At 38.1% G+C, this 25110-nt stretch overlaps 1 protein-coding gene and 1 pseudogene across 1 annotated transcript; both read left to right on the top strand.

Moving 5' to 3' along the window:
* Positions 1 to 5994: 5994 nt before the first annotated feature.
* Positions 5995 to 19058, top strand: LOC148020027 (uncharacterized). The gene is made up of 5 exons (XM_087700297.1): positions 5995 to 6130; positions 6210 to 6281; positions 6618 to 6784; positions 17032 to 17143; positions 17876 to 19058. Exons 1-5 carry the CDS (start codon positions 6113 to 6115, stop codon positions 18083 to 18085), a joined length of 579 nt encoding a protein of 192 aa, XP_087556423.1. The 5' UTR covers positions 5995 to 6112; the 3' UTR covers positions 18086 to 19058.
* Positions 19059 to 19974: 916 nt separating this feature from the next.
* Positions 19975 to 24230, top strand: LOC148020026 (uncharacterized; annotated as a pseudogene).
* The last annotated feature ends 880 nt before the right edge of the window (positions 24231 to 25110 follow it).

Genomic DNA, 25110 nt, shown 5'->3' with positions numbered 1-25110 from the left:
CCCATTGAGGCTTGCAAGGAGGCCCTCCTATTAGTTAAGCCATTACTGATAAGGTCCCTACAATGCATTCGGATTCTATGAGTGCTATTCAGTTGTCCAATCTTCCATGTGAAGATGAAGCACATTGAGGTGTGTTACTACTTCATTCGAGAGGTCTTCAAGGACAAGTCCATTGAGCTTGTCAAGATCTCAAAACTTACCAAAATCTTATAGATCTACTCACTAAAAGTCTCTCAGTGGAGCATTTTGCCTTCCTTAGGAAGTTGAAGGGCATTGGATGAGATGACATCTTTCTTCATCCTATTGTACTTATGAACATTTGTACTTTGTCACTTTTTTCTTGTTCTCTCCTAACTAGGGACACATTCACCTTTAAGAGGGAGGTTGTTGGGGGTAAAGGTGCATGTGTCTAGCTGCTCGTATATTAGTTACACTGACAGTATCCGCACTGTGTATTAGTTACTCACACATTTGTAACTATAGCTGGCGGGCGCCATTCACTGTCACTTTATTCTTTATTCTTTCAATGACATTTGAATAAAGGGAAGCTCGATCACACATTGTGACTATTGGAGTTCCCGCATCTCTTCTCTCTCTTTCTCTTGCTCTTGCTCCTTCTATCATACCTCTTACTTCCACTCTATGCTTTCACTTCAAGGCTCACTCCCTTCAACATTCACACTTGGCATAGCACCGTCTATTCCTTGCACTCCTCACCTAACTATTTCTAGGGGATATAGACATTCCCATATATCCATGGTCCTTGCCTCCTTACAACGTATAGGAAAAATGACTCAAAATGCAATTAGGAGCCAAATAAATGACTGAAATCAAATGCCTTAGAGTCTTGGAAGAGTAGGGTAACTAATTCTCACTTTCCAAGATTATTGGATCCAAGTTTTTGAAATGAGTCATATGCATGTAGTTACAAGGGGCAACCACCTTGCAAGTTTTGTGTTTCTTATAAGTCCATGACTTGCCAGCTACCATTATGGGCAAGAATATCAAGTCACCTATACTTAGAATACATACACTTGATATTTAGGCTTGTAAATATGAGACTCTGATTGAGTCTACTTATTTTAGGGAGCTCCCAAGGGTAGCCATCATGCATGGTATGGTAATGCAATGAGGGGCAAGCATACATTGAAAATTCTAGACTTCCTTGGAGGATAGGGAAGCCCAATGGACTAGTAATGGCTCCACAACAAAGTTGGAGACTTGCTAGCTTGTTCTTCTCTTGCATGAGTCCCTATAGGGATTTGAGACCAGCTTGTTCATAGAGTCCAACATGTGCAACTAAACTAGAAGATAGGGTTGCAGGTGGCCCTTAGCATTATAGACATCCCAAGGCCACCATGAGGAATGGCCCTTGAAAAACAAGATTCTATTTCTACAATAGTCACATGGGGGATAGAGCAAGATCACCCATAGAATATTGTCTTTTGATAGGGCTATGGTGAATTGAAAGGGATTCTCCCTACTATTATCATGCACATGATCCCATTGAAAGAAGGCAGTAAGCTAGTAAGGCAAAAGGTTAGAAAAATGCCTTTTGAGTTGAGAGAGACACTCTTCATAAGGATTTTAAACTTCCACAAAGTATAGTTTGTACCATCTAACATGCCTTTGTTGAAGATTGGTTGACAAATCGTTAGTGTTTGAATAGGTAGTACAACACCACCGCCTCTAGGACTACTTCATGTGCCAGAATCGCTTGTGGAAGTCAACATTGCTCCTCCTTGCTATTGAAGCCTTTGTATCTCATGCAATAGGATTACCTCTAGGATCCAGAGGGGACTTGCACCATGCCCTCTGTTGATAGCCCCAATAGGGCCATGATTCATTACCAATTGCACCTCGATCCCCAATAGATATTGAGATGAAGCACAACACTAAGCACTCTTACTTGCTCCATATCAACCAAATGGATATGGTCCATACAAAGCCTCACTCAAATGTGTGACTATCTCCTTCTTGGGGAGACTTGACACGATACTAAACCATGACCAGCAACCAAATGAACTCAAAGTCATTTCTCAAACCCACTAGGTGATATAGGTACAGATGAAACGTGCATGTACTTATGGTTTTGCATGATTTTTTTGTGCTCAAAATACATTGAAAAAGCATCCTTTTTAATATTCTTGCTTTCTTTTCTTGAACATTGTGCTCTTGGCCTAATAATTTCTAAACACTTTCTAATAAATATATTCTAAGGTTTACAAAAATAATAATCTAGCCCTTTAGGCCTTACACAAAGGTTACAACCAAACAAATTAATTGTGTGTATGCATGTAATAATCTTGTGCTAGAGAGCACCCAAAATAGATAAATCTTGTGCATTAAAATATGCTCTAATCAAACTAATTAATTTGCATCACTCTATCTAATAATTTGCTCACCACAACACAAAATACATTAGTTCCCTATTTTCTATCTATTATGAATAATGTGGCCATCTTCACACACAGTACCTCACGTAGCTTGTCATGAATCATGCAACAAATAAATAATGATCCAAATAAGTAAAAATATGAAATCATATTATTTTTATAGAAAATATCATAACATTCTCTAGGGCTAATAAACACAACAATGGTCCTCCTTTGATTAATAAAATTGCATGGGTAATTAGTCATGTCCTACTGCTGCCTCATACAATGAATCTATACTTGGGTAACAAGTCACGAAGCATGCAAATAGACAATGAAAATCCAAAAGAAACAAATAAATATACAATTTCATAACAATTATCATAGCACATGCTCAATGTCTCATTGATCATTACTCTTCTCCTTATAGCTTAGTATGACCACCGTGGCATAACATGTTCACAAGTGCACTATAAGCCACTCAACCCTACCTACAAGATTGTAGATGATGCACTTTCCAAGGTCTCTTTTTGCTTGAAGGGGTAGGGCTTGTGACTTAGCATCAATGGGATAGTAGTGCACAAGTTAGTCTCCTCAATTTGATTGTTTTATCTCAAGACTTAAATAACAAATCAAAGACCATCTAAACAACAAATAATCAAAGGGGCTAGACTTGAATAACATAAAGGGGGACTAGTGAGGAGAAAATCAAGGTATCAAATTTGATTCAAGCTCCTCAAAGTAAGAACAAGGCTTAAGCAATATGAGGTACCATGTGGGCAAGCCTAAAGGCTAAGATCACATGTTGTGTCATTGTTAGGATGAAATGAGTCTCCTTAGAGCTAAAGGGATCCAATACCAAGATCTCTTGGAAGAGCATGAGCAACCTACATGGTGTTCCAACGAAGCCCAAGTGCACACACTTAATTTGGTGATCTCTTAAATTGGCCTCATTAATGAACCTTAAGCCTAGGGAGATCAAGTGATAACTATGGCATAAGGTGTATTCGACACTTAACACCTCAATATGCATAGGAGAACAATAAATAGTTATTCCCTAAAATTGCAAAGGACATTAATAATAATGTGATTATATCTAGACAAAGGAAATTTATTTTAAGAAGTTGAAACCCATAAAATTAGATGACATCGAGACACATAAAAAAAGCCCTACAAAATACCAATAAGACAAATTTAGCAAAATGGCCCAAAAAATAATGATAATTTCTAACATATCAACTTGTTACAACATGTCGGTTAAAATAGTTTTAAATTTGTCTACTCCGTTCCTTTTTGTACTAAGGATGTTCCTTTGAATGCTTAATTGAATCACAATAAATAACAAATGAGCTTGGTATAGCAAAATTTATATTCATGCATTCATTTGAATCATGATAAGTGAGCATAGTAATAGTAGCATTTATATACATGAATATTGAGGTATTTTTCTCTTATCAATGTGATAATGCAATCAAAATTTCTCATTCTATCTACCTTCATTGACAGGTTACAATTGTCTACATAAGAAAATGGCAAAAAAAAAATCTTTAACTTATGATACATTAGCCCTTCTCACCTCAACATGACCCCCACAAAAGTTGATGCATCATGAAAACTTACCACTTCTCAACTTGCTTCCAAAATACATAATTTAACCATGATGGGCCCCCAATTTAGAGTATCTTAATGCTACCCCTTTGTTGGCTCAAAGCTATCAACCCAATGGTGCAATAAGAGTTTCCCCCTTACCAAAAAAAGAGGTGACCTTATTCTTCACCATGTGGTCCACCTTAAATCCGAATTGAAGCACAAGCACATTCTAATGCACATAATTTACTCAAGTACCTATGGAATCCAACTCAACCACATGGAAACTTGAGAGCTATGAGAGCATTTGAGAGAACCTACAATACTTTAGAGAATAGAGGGCAAGAATATTCTGCATGCACAAATTTGAGAACTTTGTATTGTGTCGACCTTGCTCTATATAAGAGGCAAGAGGCTAGGCAAGGACTATCTATCGATGACCTATTATCTAGCAAAGGGGATGGACTAAAATTCATGGTTTGGTCTTTGTGGGAATTTAGATCATATATGAGGGATATTTTTAGGAGTTTAGACAATGAGGGCTAATGTTGCTATTGTTGTTGTGAGAATCTAGACAACAAGGGCTAGTGTTGCTATTGTTGTTGTGAGAATTTAGATAACAAGGGCTAGTGTTGCTATTGTTGTTGTGAGAATTTAGACCAAATTGTGGGAAATCTAATTTGGTAATTTCCTAACTAGTGCATTGGCAATGCGTGGGTATTGATTTTTGACAATATGGTCTCTTGGATGGGCATTAAATTCATGATGTTATTCTCAATCCCATGGTCTCTTTAAAATATGTCATTGAATGTGTTCAATTTTGTTTTGATCCACATGGACCTCAATAAAGCATATGACAGAATCTAATGGAATTTCCTATTGGTAGTATGTGTTGAGTTGGGAATTGGCTCTCGATTCTGTTGTATGGTTGAACGACTATTCAATAATGCTATTATTGATGTGGGGATTAATGGGCTTTTGTCCCAACCATTCTCTCTCAAGAGATTTGTGAGGCAAAGTTGCCCCCTTGCCATGTTACCATTTGTAATGGTTGCTAACCCATCCCCTCCTCCCCCCCAACCCCCCCCCCCCCCGCGCGGCCCAAAAAAAAAAAAAAAAAAAAAAAAAGACCACCACCACCACTCAAGTTGATTGACTACAAGCTACAGTTGGGTGACCTAAAGGGTATTCCTTTGCAAACTGGTTAACAAATATGCACCCCAACTTTTTACTAATGTCGACTATAACATCTTGATGGCCGATAAAAAATATATCGATAATCTACTCTCAGTTTGTGATCTTTTTGCTAATGTTTTAGGTTCTGAGATTAGTGTTGCTAAAGTTACATTACTACATGTGGGGCTTCAAGAACCCTACATTAGATTCCTCAACTTGGATTCAAACTAATATCTATGGGAAAGACTTATGTGTACACTAGGCCTACATATTACTACTACTAAGAGATTTCAATGGCTCTCAACAAAGGTGGAGGATAAAATTAAGAGGATGGCCAAGTTACCCCTCAATGTGGGAGGAAAACTCCTTAAAGTCGACGATATCATTTCACATTTGGCATTGTGCACAACAATATCTGCCCCCACTAGTAAAAGGGCATTAACTAGAGAAGATGCTCAAAAGCTTAAGGTGGAACTTCAATGATAATGAAAGATCACATGTTGTAGACTGGGAGACCATAAATACCTCCAAAGCAACCAAGGATCTAGGCCTAGAGCACTTAGAGGATAGAACCTGCAGAATCCTATTTGGTCTCTTGCTTACATTGTCTTTTGAACACCTATGGGCTTGCATTGTACTGCAAGTAGTGCTCGAGGCTAAAGTGGCTAGTGGATATTGGAACAACCCATCTAAAAGAATTTGAAGGTATTTTTTTTTCAAATTAAGCAATTCACTTGATGCTAAAACTCAACTTTTGTGAGCACTTTAAATTGAAAGGTTTTTGAGGGCTTATTCGTGTAAATATTTCATAATTATATTAATACATTCGGCATTATAAAATTTTTTCCCCCGACTAGTAAAAGCCTGTTATTTCGAAGTTCAAGGTTTTGGTAGGGGAGCCCTGATCAGTCCCAGCCTGGCATGCTCGAGGCTAAACTCTGACGCAGAGAGTTTCGGTGTAGCGCTTAGCTGCAATGGCTGCTGCTATGAAGGTATGCTGTGTTTAGTGGGCCCTGATGTTGGCATCGAGGCCTTGGTCCCAGTGTCTAATTTCCCTTTTCTCTTTGCAAGCGAGCCATGGCAGGCCTGAAACCAGAGCTGATCGAGGGCTTGAGATGGCGGCTTTTCGATGCCAAGGGACAGGTATGTGTGCTTGATTTTCTGCTGTTATGTCCAGACGTGAGATTGTTGCCTCATTTTTATATGTACATTGTCATAAGCAGAAATTTTTACGTTGCGTGGATACATGGATGGCATAATAATGCATCATTCATAGTGATCTTTTATTGAGGGAACTGTGAAGTTTTCTGATTGATAATGCATCTTTCGTATTGTCCTTAATAAAGCGAACAGTTTAGGTTTTCTGATGGATTGATTGATCTCTCACATTGATGTTTTATAACGGGCATTGTTTAGGTTTTCTGATTGATTGATTGATTGTATGTTTTTTTTGTGTTCGGTCGCTTGTTTTCTACACAGGTTTTGGGCAGGCTTGCGTCGCAAATTGCAATTGTTTTGCAAGGGAAAGACAAACCCACCTATACTCCAAATCAAGAGAGAGGAGACATTTGTGTAGTGCTTAATGCTCAGGATGTGGCCTTCACTGGGAGGAAGCTCACAAACAAGTTTTACCGTTGGCATACAGGGTGGGTTGGTTTTGAATTTTCGTGCTTGTATGAAAAATGAGGACAGGAGTTCATGTATTTCAATGAGCTGTAGCACTTGCAATAAACAACACAACTTAAAATTGTAGTGAATGATCTTATAACACATTATGTAATGTGGTATGTGTCAGAAAACACAGTTTATTAAGTTCTCGTGCCTAATTAGGGGTTAGCTGATCTGTGGTGGGAGGTGCGTAATAGCTGGAGAAATAGAAGAAGCTTTAGCATCAGTTGATCCACATCTAGACTTTGTGCTGGATTCTAACACACTTTCAAATATACTTTTGTATGTAGAACGATATGTGTAAGCATATATAGAAAAAGAGAGTGGTTTTATTTTTTGGTTGAGGTATATGGACAGCTTAATTCTATGGCATGGTAAGTACTCAAAAATAGTTTTGCACTCGAAAGGCAAGAGAGTAGTATTTGCAGCTGCCATAGAAACGAGGTTGCAAGAGGAAGGTGATGTAGTTCCAAAACCCAGATTACGGATCACATGTAGATATATACAATTCTTTCAAAATATAGGGGTTATATCTTGGACATAGTACTTCCAAATAGGTTTTTTTGTTGGTGATTACATCTACATATTTCAATAAACATATCAATGTATCATCTATAAAGTCAAACCATCCATTTAGCTTTTTGATCCCTTAAGTTAGTTGTTATTCTACTCTCTAAGCCAATATTTGAGGTGGGTCACCCCTTGTGGGACTTTGGGTGTTTGCCTTGTCATCTATTACATGTAGTCTATTAGGTCTTTTCTTGTATCGCCCTAATATTTTTATGCATTTCATGTGACATAAGGGTTGCAATCTCACTTCTATATGCTATAAAGAAGTTACAATGGCTGTATTTTCAGCAATTTATTGCGAAAGAACGGATCCATAGGTGCTCAATGAAATTATCACCTTCGGTGTAGATCTTCAAACAATTTTAAAGTGTTTAAAAAATATATAAGAACACTTTATTTTGTCAAATCCTAAAACTAATAGCTAGCATTTGAGTCCAATTTCGTAGTGCATTTGCTTTGACAATTGTCATGCATAGTCCTTATGCAATCTCATATCATTCCTCTCAAAGATGAAGAAATTTTTGTCACGAGGATTTAAAATTTTATTGCTTTGCTTAACATTTGATTAAAAGTAAATCAAATGTGCAAATGTGACTTGCATAGGTGAGGTGGACGTTAATTATTTCACAATGTGAGACCAAGGACCCTGAGATATTAGTTAGTACCAAAGGCAGAAGTTATAGCAAGTTATGCCTGACAGTTACTAGGTGGTACTTTGTGTTAGATTTGGGCCTAGATCAATTTGTTGGCCACTAATGTCAGTGGTGGTAACATTGGAGACTAGACATTAACTAATTAATTAATGTCTAAGGGTTAATAATTGCTTAAGGATACTTGGAAGAAAAATTGACCTAGCTAATTTAATTATTGGCTAGAGGAATTATTTTACTTAAAACTAGAATAATTGTTAAATTAATTTTTAAAGTTAATATTTTAAAAAATAATTTAATAAGATGAATATTGCTGAAAATTGAGATTAGAAGACTATCACTTGGCAAAACTTGTCCATGCAAGTGGGAAAAACGTTTTTGGGGTTGATGAAAGTCTATTTCAACCATTGTGAGAGAGGAAGTTATTGGAGAACAAATTTTCTAGTGGTCGTAAGCTATAAGTGATATCTTTTTGACTGTTTGAGCAGGGGAGTAACAAATTTTCAGCATTTCTTGCAATGAAACTCTGAAATTTATTTCTCTATAGCATTTTTAAAAATTTCCTAGCTATCTCTTAGTGCAATAATGTTCCACGAGCTGTAGCTCGTATTTTTGTTATGACAGAAAGATACTTCCCTTGAATCGAATAATCTCCATCTCCAAGAAATAAGACAATGAATCTAAGTCAGTCATCTCGAATGTAGCTTTGCTTTGATGTTTGCTATAGCTACAAAATTAGAGCAAGTATATCATTAACATATACACATAGAGATTTGAATTATACGTGGTAGAATGGTATCGGTGAGTCCGTAAGAACTCGTCCATCCTGTGGTACCAAGACTTTAGTGCTTGCTTTAGCCCATAAAGAGCTTTCTGCACAAGTGAAATACCTTATTGTTCGGGTTAGGAGAATAAAAGCCAAGAGGCTTCTCCACATAGACTTTCTCCGTCAAATAACCATTTAGAAAGGCACTTTTGACGTCTATCTAATAGATCAACCAACCGTGGTGAGCGGCAAGCGCAACCAATAGACCGAATGATGTCAACCAAGCGGTAGATGTGAAGGTTTCTTCATATTCAATGCTGTGCTTTTGCTTGATTCCTTGCATGACAAGGTGAGTCTTGTATTTGTCTAAAGTACCGTTAGCCTTTAGCTTGGCCCTAAAAATCCACTTCGTCTCGATAATTGGCTTGTGACGAGGATGATTCACCAATGTCCAAGTCCTATTTTAGTTGATACTATCCAGTTATTGTTCCATGGCCTCATGCCATAAAGGTTTGTGGAGAGTCTCTTGCCAAGTATTTGGCTTGGAATGTGCAATGTAATCAGCTGTAAACAATGATGTATATGAGCAAACAGCAGTAGGGTGTGTGGATTGTGCAATGGAGGTTGGAAACAAGTGCCGAATGGATGGAGATAATTTCGTGCAGCCTCGGTTGAGATGTCCTTTGCAAATGGGGTGTGTGTAGTGAGGCTAGAGCGCTTGAAACCTACAAAAACGAGATTGGCTGAATGGGAGGGTAGGCTATCTATTTATGGAAAGTTTGGAGCCTCCCAAATTAGGGTTTTACATGTGGGACACTGAAACTCTCTTGAACCGCTCCCGATAAAAAAATGGCTGAAATTTATCAAGTAACTTGAGTTTTGGGGTTGTTTAATTAAAGCTAATGGTAAATTAGCTCAATAAAACCTTGTGTTTTGACAATGGCACATTGCATTTTGACCAGCCCAGCCATTGTTTTAACTTAGCTACTCACGTTTTTTCATCCTTGAAGTCATGTTCACCTTTTTCCTATCACCTATGTTTAATTTCTTTTGCGCTTTCTCATAGTCTAGTTTGCACATCTAAGGGAAGGCTCACATGAAACAGCCTTCCTTCTTGGCAAGAATGGTAAATGACCTTTTTCACAAATTACAACAAGCAATAAACTTACAAACTGAAAACATATTCTTTTTCCGAACAATTTTGGATAGTTGTCACTTGATTGGCCCCAACAACCGGTGGCTTTTGTGGTATTTCTTTAACTTCTATTGCTAAAGGTTAAAGCACATTGATGGGCTGATCTCCTTCAACCTTTAATACAATGATTGTCATAAATTCAACTGGTGCCTTTTGTGGCTTTTGTGGTATTTCTTTAACTTTTATTGCTAAAGGGTCAAGCACATTGATGGGCTGATCTCCTTCAACCTTTAATACAATGATTTTCATAAATGAGGAGCAACTCTTTAGATTAATTTGTCCCTTAATTGACCTTCAATCCAAGCGCAATTGGGTCTTCAAACTCTTGCATGTGGGCCACAATAAATGGAGAATGGTCTCATCCCTCAGATTAGCTGTAAATTTTGTATCTATAGTTGCTACATTGAGTACGGGGTCTTCAATTAATGGGCATGGATCTCGAGGTGGTTGTGAGATCCTAATTGATACTATAAATTAGGGTTTCAACAACAATCAATTGGAAGTGGCACTGTGTGGCATTTTATGCTAGAGCCTTAATATTTTATAAAACAAAAGTCTCTATGGAATAGATGCAACTTTTATGCTCAGACCTTGAATGTTTGTGCCTTTTTAAAGAAAATTTATTCTATTTCAAGCCACAAATGTGCCATTTTGAGTGTTAACTAGGTAAAGAGGGTTTCAACCACAACCTTTTATAAGGAAAATAAATGTACCCTTCAGACTATGACCCTCAAAAAAGTGGAATTTGTTTCTTCCACATGTGGTTGTGACAACTGAATTGAGGATATTGGCCATGTTTTGGTTAGTCATGATAAGCACTTACGAGACCATCAATTATGAACAAAATTCTTCTCTTAAATATAAAACTAACTACAGTCAATAAGTTACTTTTTATGACCCACTAGGTTTGCAACAATGAATTGGATCTCTCTCTCTCTCTCTCTCTCTCTCTCTCCGGTTATAGGTAATTGTATTAATCACGAAAAAGGTATAAGATTACAAGATGCAGGATAGACTCTGATCATAAAGTAGATTCAACAGATACTCTTTGAGACATCACAATCAAGGTACTTTATATCTTTCAAGTTATAAATTGAAGTTTTTGCATGGTGGACCAAGAGGGGCACAGTTGAGAGAGATGGAGGTCGAGTAGGAGTGAGCGTGAGAGGGTGACGGCGGCTGGAGAGAGTGTGAGCAGAGTGAAAGTACGAGGCGATTAGAGTGTACCAACAATGCGTTGGTACACAAAGAATAAAGTGTATTTATACTTAGGGCACGTAAAGGGTGCGTTTACATGTACAATGTGTGTGAGCATAAAAGTGTCAAACTTTTTGTACCATTGCCGTGGTGCTTGCTTCAGTCCATACAGGCTGCGTTTTAGCTTACACACCATCTGCTTTGTTCGAGGAACTACAAAGCCCTCGGGCTGTTTCATGTAGATTTCCTTATCAATGTCACCATGCAAGAAAGCTGTTTTTACATCCATTTGATACAGCTCTAAATCCAAAACAGCAGTAAGAGCAAAAAGCACACGTAAAGTGGTCATCTTCACAACAGGGGAGAAGACCTCTTGGAAGTCAATCCCTTCCTTTTGTGCATATCCTTTGGCAACTAGCCTTGCCTTGTACTTGGGTTTCCCATCAACTGTCTTGACTTTGTACACCCATTTGTTGGGAAGTGGCTTCCTTCCCTTGGGCAATGACACAAGATCCCAAGTATCATTTGTATATAGAGATTTAATATCTTCCTGCATAGCTAGCTCCCACTTATTGCTGAACTCACATGACTTGGCCTCTTTGTATGTAAGAGGCTCACCCTCATCTGTAAGCATCACATAATGCAAGGAGGGGTCAAATCTATGTGGTTGCCTTCTTACGCGTGTAGACTTGTGTACCCAATGATCAACATTTTCAAGAATAGGGTCTACATCTGGATGTATATTATTCTTAGTATTTATTGGTTGTTGTAAACCATTTTCAGCATGCTGTTCATGCTGTACAACACCTTCATTTTCATTTCCAGCACCTGCATTTTCATAATCAGCAAGCCTATCTTGCTGTCCATGACCTCCTTGTGCTTCTATTTGCTGTCCATCGTCAACTGGCTCAAAAATAACCGGCTGATCATCAGTTTCAGCCTGTGGTACAGCACCTTGAGGCTCATTTTCTGAAGTAATGGGTGGCTGCAAACTTTGAAACTTGTGCCTTTCAGCAATTTTGCCTCATTAAACACAACATTATGGCTGCGAATAATTTTCTTGGACTGAGGTAACCACACTGTGTTGCCAGATTCACCCTCATCACCATAGCCCATGAAAATGCCTTTGGTGGATTTTGGGTCAAGTTTATTCCTCAGCTCATCCCTAACATGCACAAAAGCATCACAGCCAAATATACGTAAATGGTCATATGAGGCCGATTTGCCAGACCAAACCTCCTCAAGGATGCCATTATTTAAGGACCTGTTTGGAGAGCGGTTGCAAATGTGAACCGCGGTTTTGAGTGCCTCTCCCCAAAATGCATGAGGGAGATTAGCAGTGGATAGCATGCACCACACTCTTTCACATAAAGTCCTGTTATATCTTTCAACCACCCCATTTGAAGAAGGGCTGTAAGGGGCTGTAAGCTCCCTCTTAATACCATGCAAGTCACAAAAGGACTTGAATTTAGTCGATGTGAACTCACCCTCGTTATAAGTTCTCAAGCATTTCAGCTTTCTATCTGTCTGAGTGGTCACAAATGCATGAAAAGTTTTAAAAACAGCAAACAATTCATGTTTCTTTTTCAGCAAATACACCCAAATCTTCTTGGAACAGTCATCTATAAAGGAGATAAAATATGCAGCACCACCCAACGATTTTGCGGGCATACTACATACATCAAATTGCACTAAGTCCAAGGCATTGGACTTACGAGAGACACCAAAGTAAAATGAATTTTTTATTTGCTTTCCAAACTGACACTCATTACAAAAGTCAAGTTTAGAGCCTTTTCCATCAACCCTCTTCAGAGAGGTAAGGACATCAAGTCCTTTTTGGCTCATATGGCCTAATCTCTTATGCCATAACTCCAAGTGGCTGCAAATTTCAACAATTGCAAGAAACTTGCCATTCAAGGCTTTACAGTGCAAACAATACAAAGTGCCCTTCTTGGTTCCTTTTGCAATCAGCATGGAACCCTTTTTCACTTTCCACAACCACCATCAAACAGTGTGGTGTAGCCATGCAAGTCAAGCTGACCAACAGATAGTAAACTCTTTTTAATGCCAGACACATATTTGACATCTTTCAATACAAGCTCTTGACCATTGTCTAAAGACAAGTGTAGTGTGCCAATCCCATCAATGCTACAAGCATGGTTATTTCCAAGATACACCTTTCTATAATTGCCAGCATGGAACATAGCAAAACACTCCAAGCAAGGAGTTACATGGAAAGAAACACCAGAGTCTACAATCCATGTCTGAGTGACACCATCATCAACTGACAAGAGTGCATCAATCATATCAGCCTTGGTAATCTACATATCCTGCATGTGACATACAAGGGCATCATAATCAACTGCACATAATACATCAACCTTTGCATCTGAAAGCTCTTCTATGACCACGCTAGAGGCCACATTGGCCTTCTCTTTGCCTTTGGTTGTCTCCGATGCATGTGCCTTTTCTTCCTTCTTCTTTTTATGTCTTGCATTCTTCTTTCTCTCTTGTTCCTTCTTGTAATACTTGTAATTAGGTTTCTTGTGGCCCTTCCGACCACAGTGATAGCAAGTAATGTCACTCTTATCCTTTTCTTTGCTCTTGCTCCTGTTTTTGTGTCCTGCATTTGCATTTTTCTTTTCAGCCCTGCCTCTTACATTATAAGCTGAGTTGTTGCCTTCTCCACTAGACATACGTCTAATTTCTTCATTCAAGATAGAACCCCTCACCCCATCATATGAGAGATTGGGGTTATTGCTGAGTGAAACCACCAAGGTTTCCCACGAATCCGACAGTGTCATGATAAAAAAGATCACCCTCAACTTATCATCAAAGTCCAAATTTGCATCTTTGAGCTGATTTAGAATCCTTGTAAATGTACTCAAGTGCTCAGCTGCAGGCTTTGACTCATCTAGTCGCATATTCACCAACTTGCGCATTAAATGCACCTAATTAACAAGTGTGGTGATCTCATAAGTAGTTTTCAGTGACACCCATCTTTATGTAAGCCACAGCCTTTTTATTCACTTTGGCCCAATTTGCATCAGACATTAGTGTGGGTTTATCTTCTTGCAAAGCATCCTCACGATCCTTTAGGAACAAAATGCCCTGCATACGGTCTTTCCAAAGGTCAAATCCATGACCATCAAACCGTTTAATCTCCATTAAACTCTTGATGTTTGAACTGGAAGAAGTTGCAGCCATTTTATCATGAACACAAGAGTAAATGCACTAATTTGCAAAAGCACAAGCTGAACCAGCAAAATACACTGCTGTTCTTTCTCAACTAGAAATAAATTTCTGCTGTTTGTACATGAACCAGCCACCAAACGGAGAAAAATGCAGAAATTTACCAAATTATGTGTAAATCCCCAAAATTTCAAGTCCAAAATTGCATAAATGTCAGCAAATCTGATCCAGCTAAGCAAAACTTTGCTAATACATAAAAAGCCCCAAATTTCTGGGATCCAATGTCAGGAAATTTTGCTCAAAGTGTCAAAATTTTGACTAATTTGGTAAAATCCCCAAATTAATTTGGGTCACCGCTCGCAATGTTTGCAATTTTTGACTTGATAGTCACTGACAAGCATGAACTATGTCCAATCTGGGAAAAGCCCCAAATTTTTGGCTTGAATCCTCACAAATCTGTGATCTGTGCTTTTGGCGTGTGAACTCCTGTAAAAAAGGAGAGTAATTGAAGAGATTAAAGGAAAAATTTTGATTCTAAAAACAAAAGAACTGACGGTGGGGGGGGTTCCGTTGACCTTGCCCCATCACGTCATGTCTGCGCACCTGTTGCCTGCCCGCTGTTGGCATCACACTGGACCCCGTCGACATGTGATAGCCTCCACGTTGGTCCTTGCGTGCGCCTATAGCCTACGTCTCTTGTCGCTTGGTCCCCTCGTTGACTTGCCGTTGGCTGCCAGTTGGTCTTCTACACGACGCTTCTTCCTGCGATTGTAGCTCGTCTGTTGCTAGCCGTGTCGTTGGTCCCGTTAGGTCATGCCTAACTTGCTGTCGTCGCCTGGTTGTGTTGCTACACGCCTGCTGGTCTTTTTCACGAGAAGCGTGCACAAAAGTTGGCTCTGATACCAATTGTTGGACCAAGAGGGGCACAACTGAGAGAGATGGAGGTCGAGCAGGATTGAGCGTGAGTGTGACGGATGGAGAGAGAGTGAGCAGAGTGAAAGTATGAGTCGATTAGAGTGTACCAACAATGTATTGGTACACAAAGAATAAAATGTATTTATATTTAGGGCACGTAAAGGGTGCGTTCACATGTACAATGTGCGTGTACTATACATGGAGGTTATCGGGCTTTATATCCCAACATTGCATATTAATAAATTCAAAGTTTTTAAAGATACAAGTCTTAAAATCCTCTTAAGTAGAATATCATGTGTCTCTTGTCTCCCCTTCATAATGCATAATGTAGTGTTTCTATTCTTGTTCCTATTTCATCTCTTTTGAAAGTTCTTGCTTTGAATCATGTAATTGCTAGTTATGTAATTAATATCTAATTAGAAATATTGTTATTTATTATTATTATTATTAGTTAAAATATTATACTACTAATAATATTTATTTGATTAATTAAGTAATTAATATTAGTATTTCTTGAAATCCTCTTATTATTAATATTATCATTTACTTACTAAATTAATACGATCAATATCTAATTCATAGTAATGTTATGCAACTTTACTATTATTTTTATTATTAATATTATTAGGTGTTATTTCCATTCTTGTGGTTGAATTGTTTACTTCTTGTGATTGATTGGGCTATTTGACTAGAAGTGCCCTAGGTAATCTTTCGATTCTTGATTCTATCTCCCCATATACTAACATTGATAAAAAGCTCAAAGGGTGTGACTACTCTACGTGGAGTGGTTTTATGAAGGCGTGGTGCATATCAAGAATGGTGATTACACAATGATGTGCACAATAGGGCCTTGAGTTCTTTAAAGAGAACTAGGCTTCCATAACCCTAAAGGTGCCCCTAGTGATTTGCACTAGGTCACTTTATGACCAATGTGACCAATGCTACTAGTGCCCATTTGGGTGTCATTGTATGACCATTGTGACCAATGCTGCTAGTGCCCTTTCGATGTCCATGGATGCGACATTTCCCTCCTTATGATTGATTGCTGTCATCAGAAATATCCTCGGGGAGCAAGTGGGGAAAACAAATATTCAATGATCAATGTAGCTGAACAAAATGAAAGAATTGGCTTTAAGCCTTGTGCAAGAATGTACAAGTGCTAAATCTCACATGGCACGCTAAAATAAGCTCTAACAAATGTGGGCATGTTGCAAATCTCAAATGTTAAGACGGGTCATTCTTTACATGACCATGTAACTTTTTAGGCAACTTAAGGGTGAGGATAAGCCACTTAGGATTGTCAAAAGTCTGTGTAAGGAACCTGTTTGTTAATTGTAAATCAGGGGAACATGAGACTTCGGTTTTCCTAATCCTTGTATCTAATGTATAGTGAATAAAATTAGCTCAGCCGTATATCCATCTTTTTCCTCACGTATTTCTGCAAGCATATTTTTGGAATGCATGTATTCCTGTGTCACATGACCAGTTCAGACCCTTTCTGTCACTTTGATTTTTGAATATGACCTATCCATGAGCAACAGGAAAGATAGCAATTGTAGCTTCATCGCATTTCTTTCTAATTAGGAAATAGTCAAGTCTAAGACTATATTTTGGAATTGTATGGTGCAAACTCTGCTCAAGTCTTATGGTTTGATGTATATGTGAATCCAGTCTTATAAAATAATTACAGTCAATTGGTGCAAGTCCATGTTCATGACTTGCAATTGGAAACTAATACAGGTATGTTGGCCATCTGAAAGAGAGAAGCTTGAAGGATCAGATGCGAAAAGATCCAACTGAGGTCATACGCAAAGCTGTGCTTCGCATGCTTCCCAAAAATAGGCTCCGTGATGTAAGTGCTGTTTGATCATAGAACTTGGTGAAGGACATCTTGCTTGAGTTAATGATTGAAGCATCGTGGATAGGGAGTCATCTTTCTCCATGCAGTTGTACTGTGTTCCACTCAGGCAATATTTGTGAGCTGCGTCTGGCTGTGTGTGCCCACTAACATCATTCGAGGAGGTTTGGACTAGTTAATTTTTTGGGAAACAGTAATTTCAGGTTGTCGTTCAAGGAAATTAAAGCTACTGCAGTGATCATCTTCTAGTAGATAAAATCAATAATTGATACATGTGCTTCAGGGTCCAGGAAATGTTAAAAATAAAAATCCTCCCTTAAAATAACAACTAAAGTCTGGAAGCTGGCTTTGACCAGGTGCTAGGGAACATGATGGCCAAAAGGAAGATTGTTAATGTTAAAGAGTCACACTTATTGACCAATTTTTGGTTAGGCTCTTCATTTGTTCTTCTTTTTTGTCCTTCATGCAATGTTGCTTTAGCGCCCATTTTTCTCCAAGGTCATCTTCCCAGCTGTTTTCCAAAGACCTGTCAACAGTGTTGGGATGTGTTTATATATTATATACACTGGAGTTACTAGACGAGTCCACAATCTTAGCCTAGGCCCTGGTATGGTTAAGGCTTATAAGATGACATGAAGACTCCAGTACAGGTTTGTTTTACCTTAATTCGTAAGAAAATTTATCCTATTTTCTTATTTGTCAATCCTTTTATTCTGGATTTTGCAGGATCGAGCAAGGAAGCTGAGAGTATTCGTGGATGACCAGCACCCATTTGCAGATAAGCCATTGGAAACATTTCAAACGCCACCAAGACATGTTCGAGAACTCAGGCCGCGAGAGCGGCGGGCAGCTGAGCGTGCTAAGAAGGCGGCTGAGAACAAACAGGCAAAGTTGGCATTGCTACAACAGGAGCAGGAACAACAGAAGATCAAATAAACATGATGCATCTTTGAACAGAAAAACATTCTGAATGAGCTTTCTTTCATATGGTTCAACTGTTCTATCTTATGTAAGACCATATCTGTCATCTTTACTTGCAAGCCAACTTCACATAAACTCTGTAGGTGATAGTTTATAAATGTTGTCAGGGAGGGCCGCAGAAGGCTGTCTAGCATGTGCAATCTTGGCAATTCTATTGCGAACAGTTGTCAGCAGCACCAGAAAAGAGCTAATTGTTGATAGAAACATTGCTATTCTTAGGAACCTCTCTTGACAGCATACAAAAGAGTCACACTCTTGATCACTCCAAAAGCTATGTAAGGTTTGGTACGAAGTGGCAAAGGTACTTGCAGTATCTCTGTTATACCAGTAGATGCATTGGGCGTGCTGACAAATCCTTGCAAATTGTCAGATTAAGAGTTCTTTTACTGTTTAGAGATGTCTACAAGCATTGAAGATCTGTATGTCATGGTAAATTACATACAAGATCAACCTTCTGGTCTTGAGGCCAAATAAGTGGATATAGGATTTTGTAGACACCTTATCAGAGGCACAGGACTTTGGAGACACCTTGCAAGCACAAGAATTGATGAGCTCCATACACCACTTGGATACTTGGATTTGATAGAATCGATTGTCACATTGACACCGTCATGAGAAATGTAATCTTGTTTATATTGTTTACAAGGACAATGCTCTCCCAATTCTCCAAACATGCATTATGCAATGATGCTTCCAATTTTAAGGCTAGTACTAGTCCAACATCATTTCTATCAATGCAAAGACTTTCTTTAGTCCTCCACTTCTTCAAGTCAAGCAACTCCCTTTTGTTGTGCTGTTTGAGTACCTCTAGTGTGATGGCTTTCTCCCCTTGAAATCACTTATCATCGAGCTATAGCTCTTTCTATCAAAAGAGAAGTACTTTGAGGATGTAAAATTGAGTGGGCTTGGTGCAATGCCACTGCATTTTTGGGATATTGTATCATTCTCTTCATCAAAGTATTCATGCATCTCAACTCGTCACTTGATGATTCATTTGATAATTTTTCATCTATGTCTAGGTTCTCAATCTCAAGATTGTTCTTTGTAGTCCATATCCATTGACTAGACAAGCATATATTCCCAAAATTATGATAATGGGACATTGCATCTCTTGGAAGCACGATGGATAGAGATAGAAATGCACCTTAATATAAAAGCTATAGTTGTTGAATCAGGATGACTCTCATCTCACCCTAATAGATTAGTGTGGGTCATAAGGATCTTGTAGCTTCAATTGAGATGTTTGCCTAACACGGCTAATTTGCGAAGATTTTCTATTGGTGATTTTGAGAGCAATTTTAATGCAAATAATTTCGAACAACTTTGGGATCCAAGTTGATCAAGTTTATATTCTTTGGTAAGGTTTACCTAAATTGGTTGGGTTTGCTTTTGTTTTAAGGTTATCCAAGAGATAAGATTCTCGAGAGTCTACATCGGTATATTTAATGTGGTTGTGGATCTTAGAATTTTGAATTGCCACTTGACACATTTGTCGAGGCCCATGCAACACGTGGAGATAAAAAAAATCTATAGCCCTTTCTTTTTCGATTGGTTGGGTTTATTAAATCGGGATGGGTTGTCATAAAGTACTGGTCACAATGGACTCATGCGATTGTGTGCATTTGTAGGCATCGATCCCAACTCCTTGGGGGTCTTAAAGACACCATGGGAGAGTGTGTTAAGGGTGCACTCCACCAACTAAATTCTTAATGGTAAGAAATTTGTATTTGTTGATGCACTAGCAATGTAATTTATATTATTATTTGAATTCACGAATGCAAGGATATAAGTGCTCTCTATTTGTTTCAAAATAATGTTTATAAGATGGTGGTAGACCTAAGGCCATGGGTTCCATTCTCATGTGCATTGGTGAGGCACTTATGGACATTGTAAAAAGAGATTATCATCTTGATTGGTAGGTCAATAAGATGGATATTGTAATGGGACGACATGTTGTCTAAGACAGACATTGTCATGGGGATTACATGTCGAGTTAGCAGTCAAGGGAACGTGCTCCTTGGCTACAAGTCTAGATGTGAGCCAAGACATTCAATTAGTTTTTACAATTTTAATAGGTAGAGATTCAATAGAGTTGATGTTTTTGAATAATTTCTTTCATTGTGGCTAAATGTAGCCTCTTCATGATTTGATCAACATTTTAAACTGTTATCTAGTATAAGCTTTGTTGATTGTATGGTATTTGAATCTTTTATTGCACATACATGCTTATTTAAAGGACTTTTGGTTTGTTCAAAAGTTGTTGCCAATTGGATTATACTTTATGTGGACTTAACTAGGTTAAAGATATCCCAAAACCATAATTGATAGCATAATGTAGCCTTCTTTCAAAGTTCAAATTTTGAACTTTTAACTATTGGACAAATACAGAAGCATTGTGACAATGTGTTGTGGATATTTGTGTGTTCATGTATGCATGTTTGATAAGTGTATATGTTCATGGATTTTGTGCATGCTTACATAAAGAAAGGCCAATGTGCTTATTTGAGGTAATTCTTGATCAACGTGTGCGGGTTAACATGTTTGTAAGGGTGTATATCTTAAAGAATTTTGCATGTGCACACATGCATATGTGTTCTTGCTTATGTGGGGCTCATGTAGCTTGTGTAGTGATATGTGAGTGATTATGTCAAGGGAACACCAAAGATTTTGTGAAGATAGTTTAGAGTCATGTGTGTTTGTGCGTGCACATGTGCAAGTGTGTGCATACGTACTTTACCCATACTTTAGATACAATGATGACCTCCTTATGGTCAATGTCTCAAATCTCACTATTTTTCTCTTACATGATGAGACATCCATCTTCTCCATTTATAAGAATGCCCTTACAAAGGTTAATTTGAAGGACAACCCATTCTTCTATTATAACATTGGGCATTTTGTATCTCAAGCATCAAAGTCCTTCAACATGGAACATCTTTGTGACACCTATACAACTCCATGAGAAAAAAGATCACTTACCATTTAAGTGCATCAAATACATACGATGTGATGGCAACGTTCCATCCTCTTAGGCACTCAAGGTAATGGTTGAAAGAAAGGCGTGGTAGTACAAAAAGGAGTGTCCTTGACACCACATTGGATTGGTGGTTTGTGTGTGTAAAACCAATTGCTTTTTAAAGAAGGTGTAAAGGTAAAATAGAGAGAAAAAAGAGAATTACATCACATAGGGGTTAGAAAGGTGACTTCTTTTGAAACGTTTCATAACAAAAGGGTGGGATCTCAATGATGTGAGTAGAGGGTGAGGGGAGATGCAACGCTTGCCTTGTTTTGCGCACACACAATCTTTGTAGTTGCTACACACCATAGCCATCTCTCTCTCTCTCCCTCCCTTTGAAGCTCCCATTAGCCCCTCCACCTTTGTCTACTCAGACTCTCTGGCATTCATAACACATTGACTCAGCTCAAGGTACCCCACTCAACAAGTGAGCTTTTTGTTAAGGCAACCTCTTTGATGATGATCTTGAATAATGGTGATAGAACAACATCAATTAATCAATCAAGAATTGCTATTAACTTGGGTGTTCATCGAAGGAATATAGTGGCAGCAAGTGCTCGGTTGGATATGAAAGATGAGGATGAAGTTTTGCCACTTAGTGCTTGTTAGAGACAATTGCCGTGAAATAGTATTATCACAGGTGAAACTAGAGATTTGGTCTATGCCTCTTTTAGACATCCGAGACGAGATTTTCACCTAACAAAACAAACATATGCAAGCAAAGAATTGAGGCAAAATGTGTAATCAAAGATCCCATATATCTTCTTGATGATGAATCTTAGGTAACATGTTATTCTTGCGATCTTTGATTGTCCGGATTTTGATTTGGACAAATGTTTGTGAGTGTATTCTAGAATAGTAGGAAAGCCTTTGGACCACTACCAAATTTGTTGCTGCGCATTAATACTCCATACAACACTATATTAACAAAACTTGTTGCTTATCATATATGCATGCCACTTGTTCCATATGTCACCAAAGAAACTAGGTATATACTATCCAAGTCATTCTAGAGTATCAACTAGGGTGTTATAATGCTTAGTAGTCATTTCATATAGTACCCAAAGCTCAAGAACACGCCTTGTCTTTTCTCTTGAATAGGATTTTATAGGTACTAAGTGTCCCCTTTATAGAACCAAACCCTGTGTGGAGTTCAAATTTGGTAGGCTTTCATATAGTAGAGGGTTTTGTACAGTTTGTTTTTAGGTTCCACTTGGTACCTTGTATAGTATGCAAGCATGAAAGTGAGCACCAAATTTGAAGCTCAATATTGGATAGCAAGAGTGATCACATACAATACCAAAAGTACCAACTTTGGTAACAAAGTGTATACTAGATTTGGTACTTGCTGATGGTTCTACGTATCGAAATCGGTACTACAACAAATTTGGTGCTATATTGTACCCTGCATAGTATCCAAGCATGCAATATGCTCCAAATATGAAGCTAATTTAAATAACAGTGATATACAATACCAAAAGTATCTTACTAGATACCAAAGTGATCGTGTAGTACTTGATTTAGTATTTTTTTATGTTGCACTAGTTCTATAAAGTACTAAACTTGGTACTGTAATAGATTTGGTGCTTCATTGTGCCTTGTATAGTACCCAAGCATGTGCACCAAGTATGAAGCTAAAATAAATAGTAGGATGGACATGCAGTACCAAAAGTACATTTGTTGATACCAAATTGTATGCATTGTACCAAATTTGGTGCTTTTTTGTGTTGCACTAGTTTTATGCAGTACCAAGATTGGTACAATAGATTTGGTTCCCTGCCTTGAATTGGAGTTGGTATTCTATAATACTAAATTGGTGCTTTGTACAATTTGGTAAGGAGTACTAGTTTGGTACTCTGTATCAGTTTGGCAAGAACAATACCAAAATGTGGTATAGTACTAGATTTTGGTATTGTTTTGAATTCATGGGTTTTCACAAAAATATTCGGGCTATTTTTTTGTGAAAATTTGAGCTCTAAGTTGGATTGTTTTTGTGTGATAGGTTGAGTTCTACAAAAGATTCAAGAGTACTTATCCTATAGTGATGCTGTGACTTAGATTCTTTGAGACACTAAGATCACTTTTTGTTCGAAAGTTGAAAGAGCGGTATACATGCTATTGTGTATATCATATCTAGATGATATATTTCAAAAGAGGCTTTCAATCAGATGCACCAAAACAAGTTTGGGCATCATGGAATAGGTTATCTATGTGCACCTCCATTTGTTGTGTAAGGAGTTGCTCAGGTTAGTGTTTTGCAAACTAGGCAGTATGTCAACACACAAGCATTTTGTGGATATCCATATTATGCCCAAAGCTTGTTGTCAATGAATATCATGCAAAGGAATGCTTGCTTGGAAATTGCCTTGAATGTGGTGTAAGTAAGTTATCATTTTGCCTAGACGAGATTGCAACAGATAGTAGGGAGGTGATTGTGAATGTCTTTAAGGATGTAGGAACTGGAAAGGTTGGTGATAATAGAAGTGGTAAGAAGAGAAAGGATCTGGTTGTAGAAAGAATGCAAAGTGTTGCTTTTGTTTGTCTCTTTTCATATCATCTCAAAGCTTCATCAACCATAATTTCGTATTTAGGTGGTAGGTCCAACAGTTCAAAGTTTGCTTGCTTAAGTTTTCTAGCAATGTTGTAGTGTCTGTTGTTGATTTGACAGAGAATTATTCATTTAAAATGAAAAATGAGATTCAATCCATGTATTGGTGGTCAACCCAAGTAACCATATTGGTGCACATCTCTTGTGTGAGAAACTCAGTATGTGCTATTGAGAAGACACTACACTTTTACATATCATATGACAAGCTCCATGACATGTTGTTTGTTCATCATTGTTTTATGCTTCATGACAAGTGGCTGAAACAAAAAGGGCATCATCAACAATATCATTGGGTATGGTTAGATGGCGTTCCTTCTCAATTTAAGGCACACAAACCTTTCTATTTTGTGGCAAGGTACTATCAGCTGATAGGCTTGCACATGATACATAATTTCTCTACCTTAGGACATGGAAAAGGAGAGCATGCTGTTGTAGATATTGTCATAAAGAGAACCCTTGCTCAGACAAGGAGCTAAAACTAGTTGAAACTAGCTGGTTGGCCTATGAAGTGTGCAATTGATGTTGTTGACTTTCTTAATGCAACATTTCAAGCCATAAGAGAAGTACATAGGCGTAGTGCTCAAAGAGTAATTTGGTTGGTTTCAAAGGATGATCTGCAACGCCATCTATTGTGGGATTGTCAGTGCATTACAGGCTCTCGCTCACTCCATTGTGTTGATAGATACTCAAGGAACAACCCATGTGCTATGCACTTTTGAGCAAAGAAGATGTGGAGGATAATGGAGATATGTTTGCCATGACAATGATTTGGGATCATAACATTGCAATTTATGAAGGAGACCCTAAAGTGTTGTGCTCCATTTTGTCCACCAGGGGGATACCTTTGCAGTCAAGGCAATCGAGCTCAATGAGGACTTCTACCTTCTAAAATGCACAAAAACAATGCATCAAACAATAAGAGCTCATGAGGACCTTTGACATAACAAAATTTTCAGAGGTGGAAAATTAGTTGAGGGCTTATACTATGGCTAAGTTGAAGGAAAAATTGATACATATACCTTATTGGATCAGACCCCTCCAGTGATGATCTACTCCCATCTTATCAAAGCCATATGCTTTCCCATGGAGGCTATCCTTGGAATCCATATGATCCATTGAGGTACATGAGAACATATACAACAATATGCCATATGATGATGGAAGTGACCAAGATGCAGGCATAACAACCTTGACCCCATTTGCCATACTTAAAAGTGACCAAATATGTACTTCTCCCAAATAGAATCTCACTTTGTAGACTTCTTGTATTTTCATCTTTTTTTGGCTTCCTCTTTCACAAGTAAGACCACTTTTTAAATATTGTTTACTTATGTACCAAATTTGGTACAAACAGTG

Source organism: Lygodium microphyllum, chromosome 19, assembly GCF_053477565.2.
Source record: "Lygodium microphyllum isolate KBCC chromosome 19, Lygodium_microphyllum_v1.1.10, whole genome shotgun sequence".
Lineage (NCBI taxonomy): Eukaryota > Viridiplantae > Streptophyta > Polypodiopsida > Schizaeales > Lygodiaceae > Lygodium > Lygodium microphyllum.
This window is presented reverse-complemented; position numbering and strand designations above follow the sequence as displayed.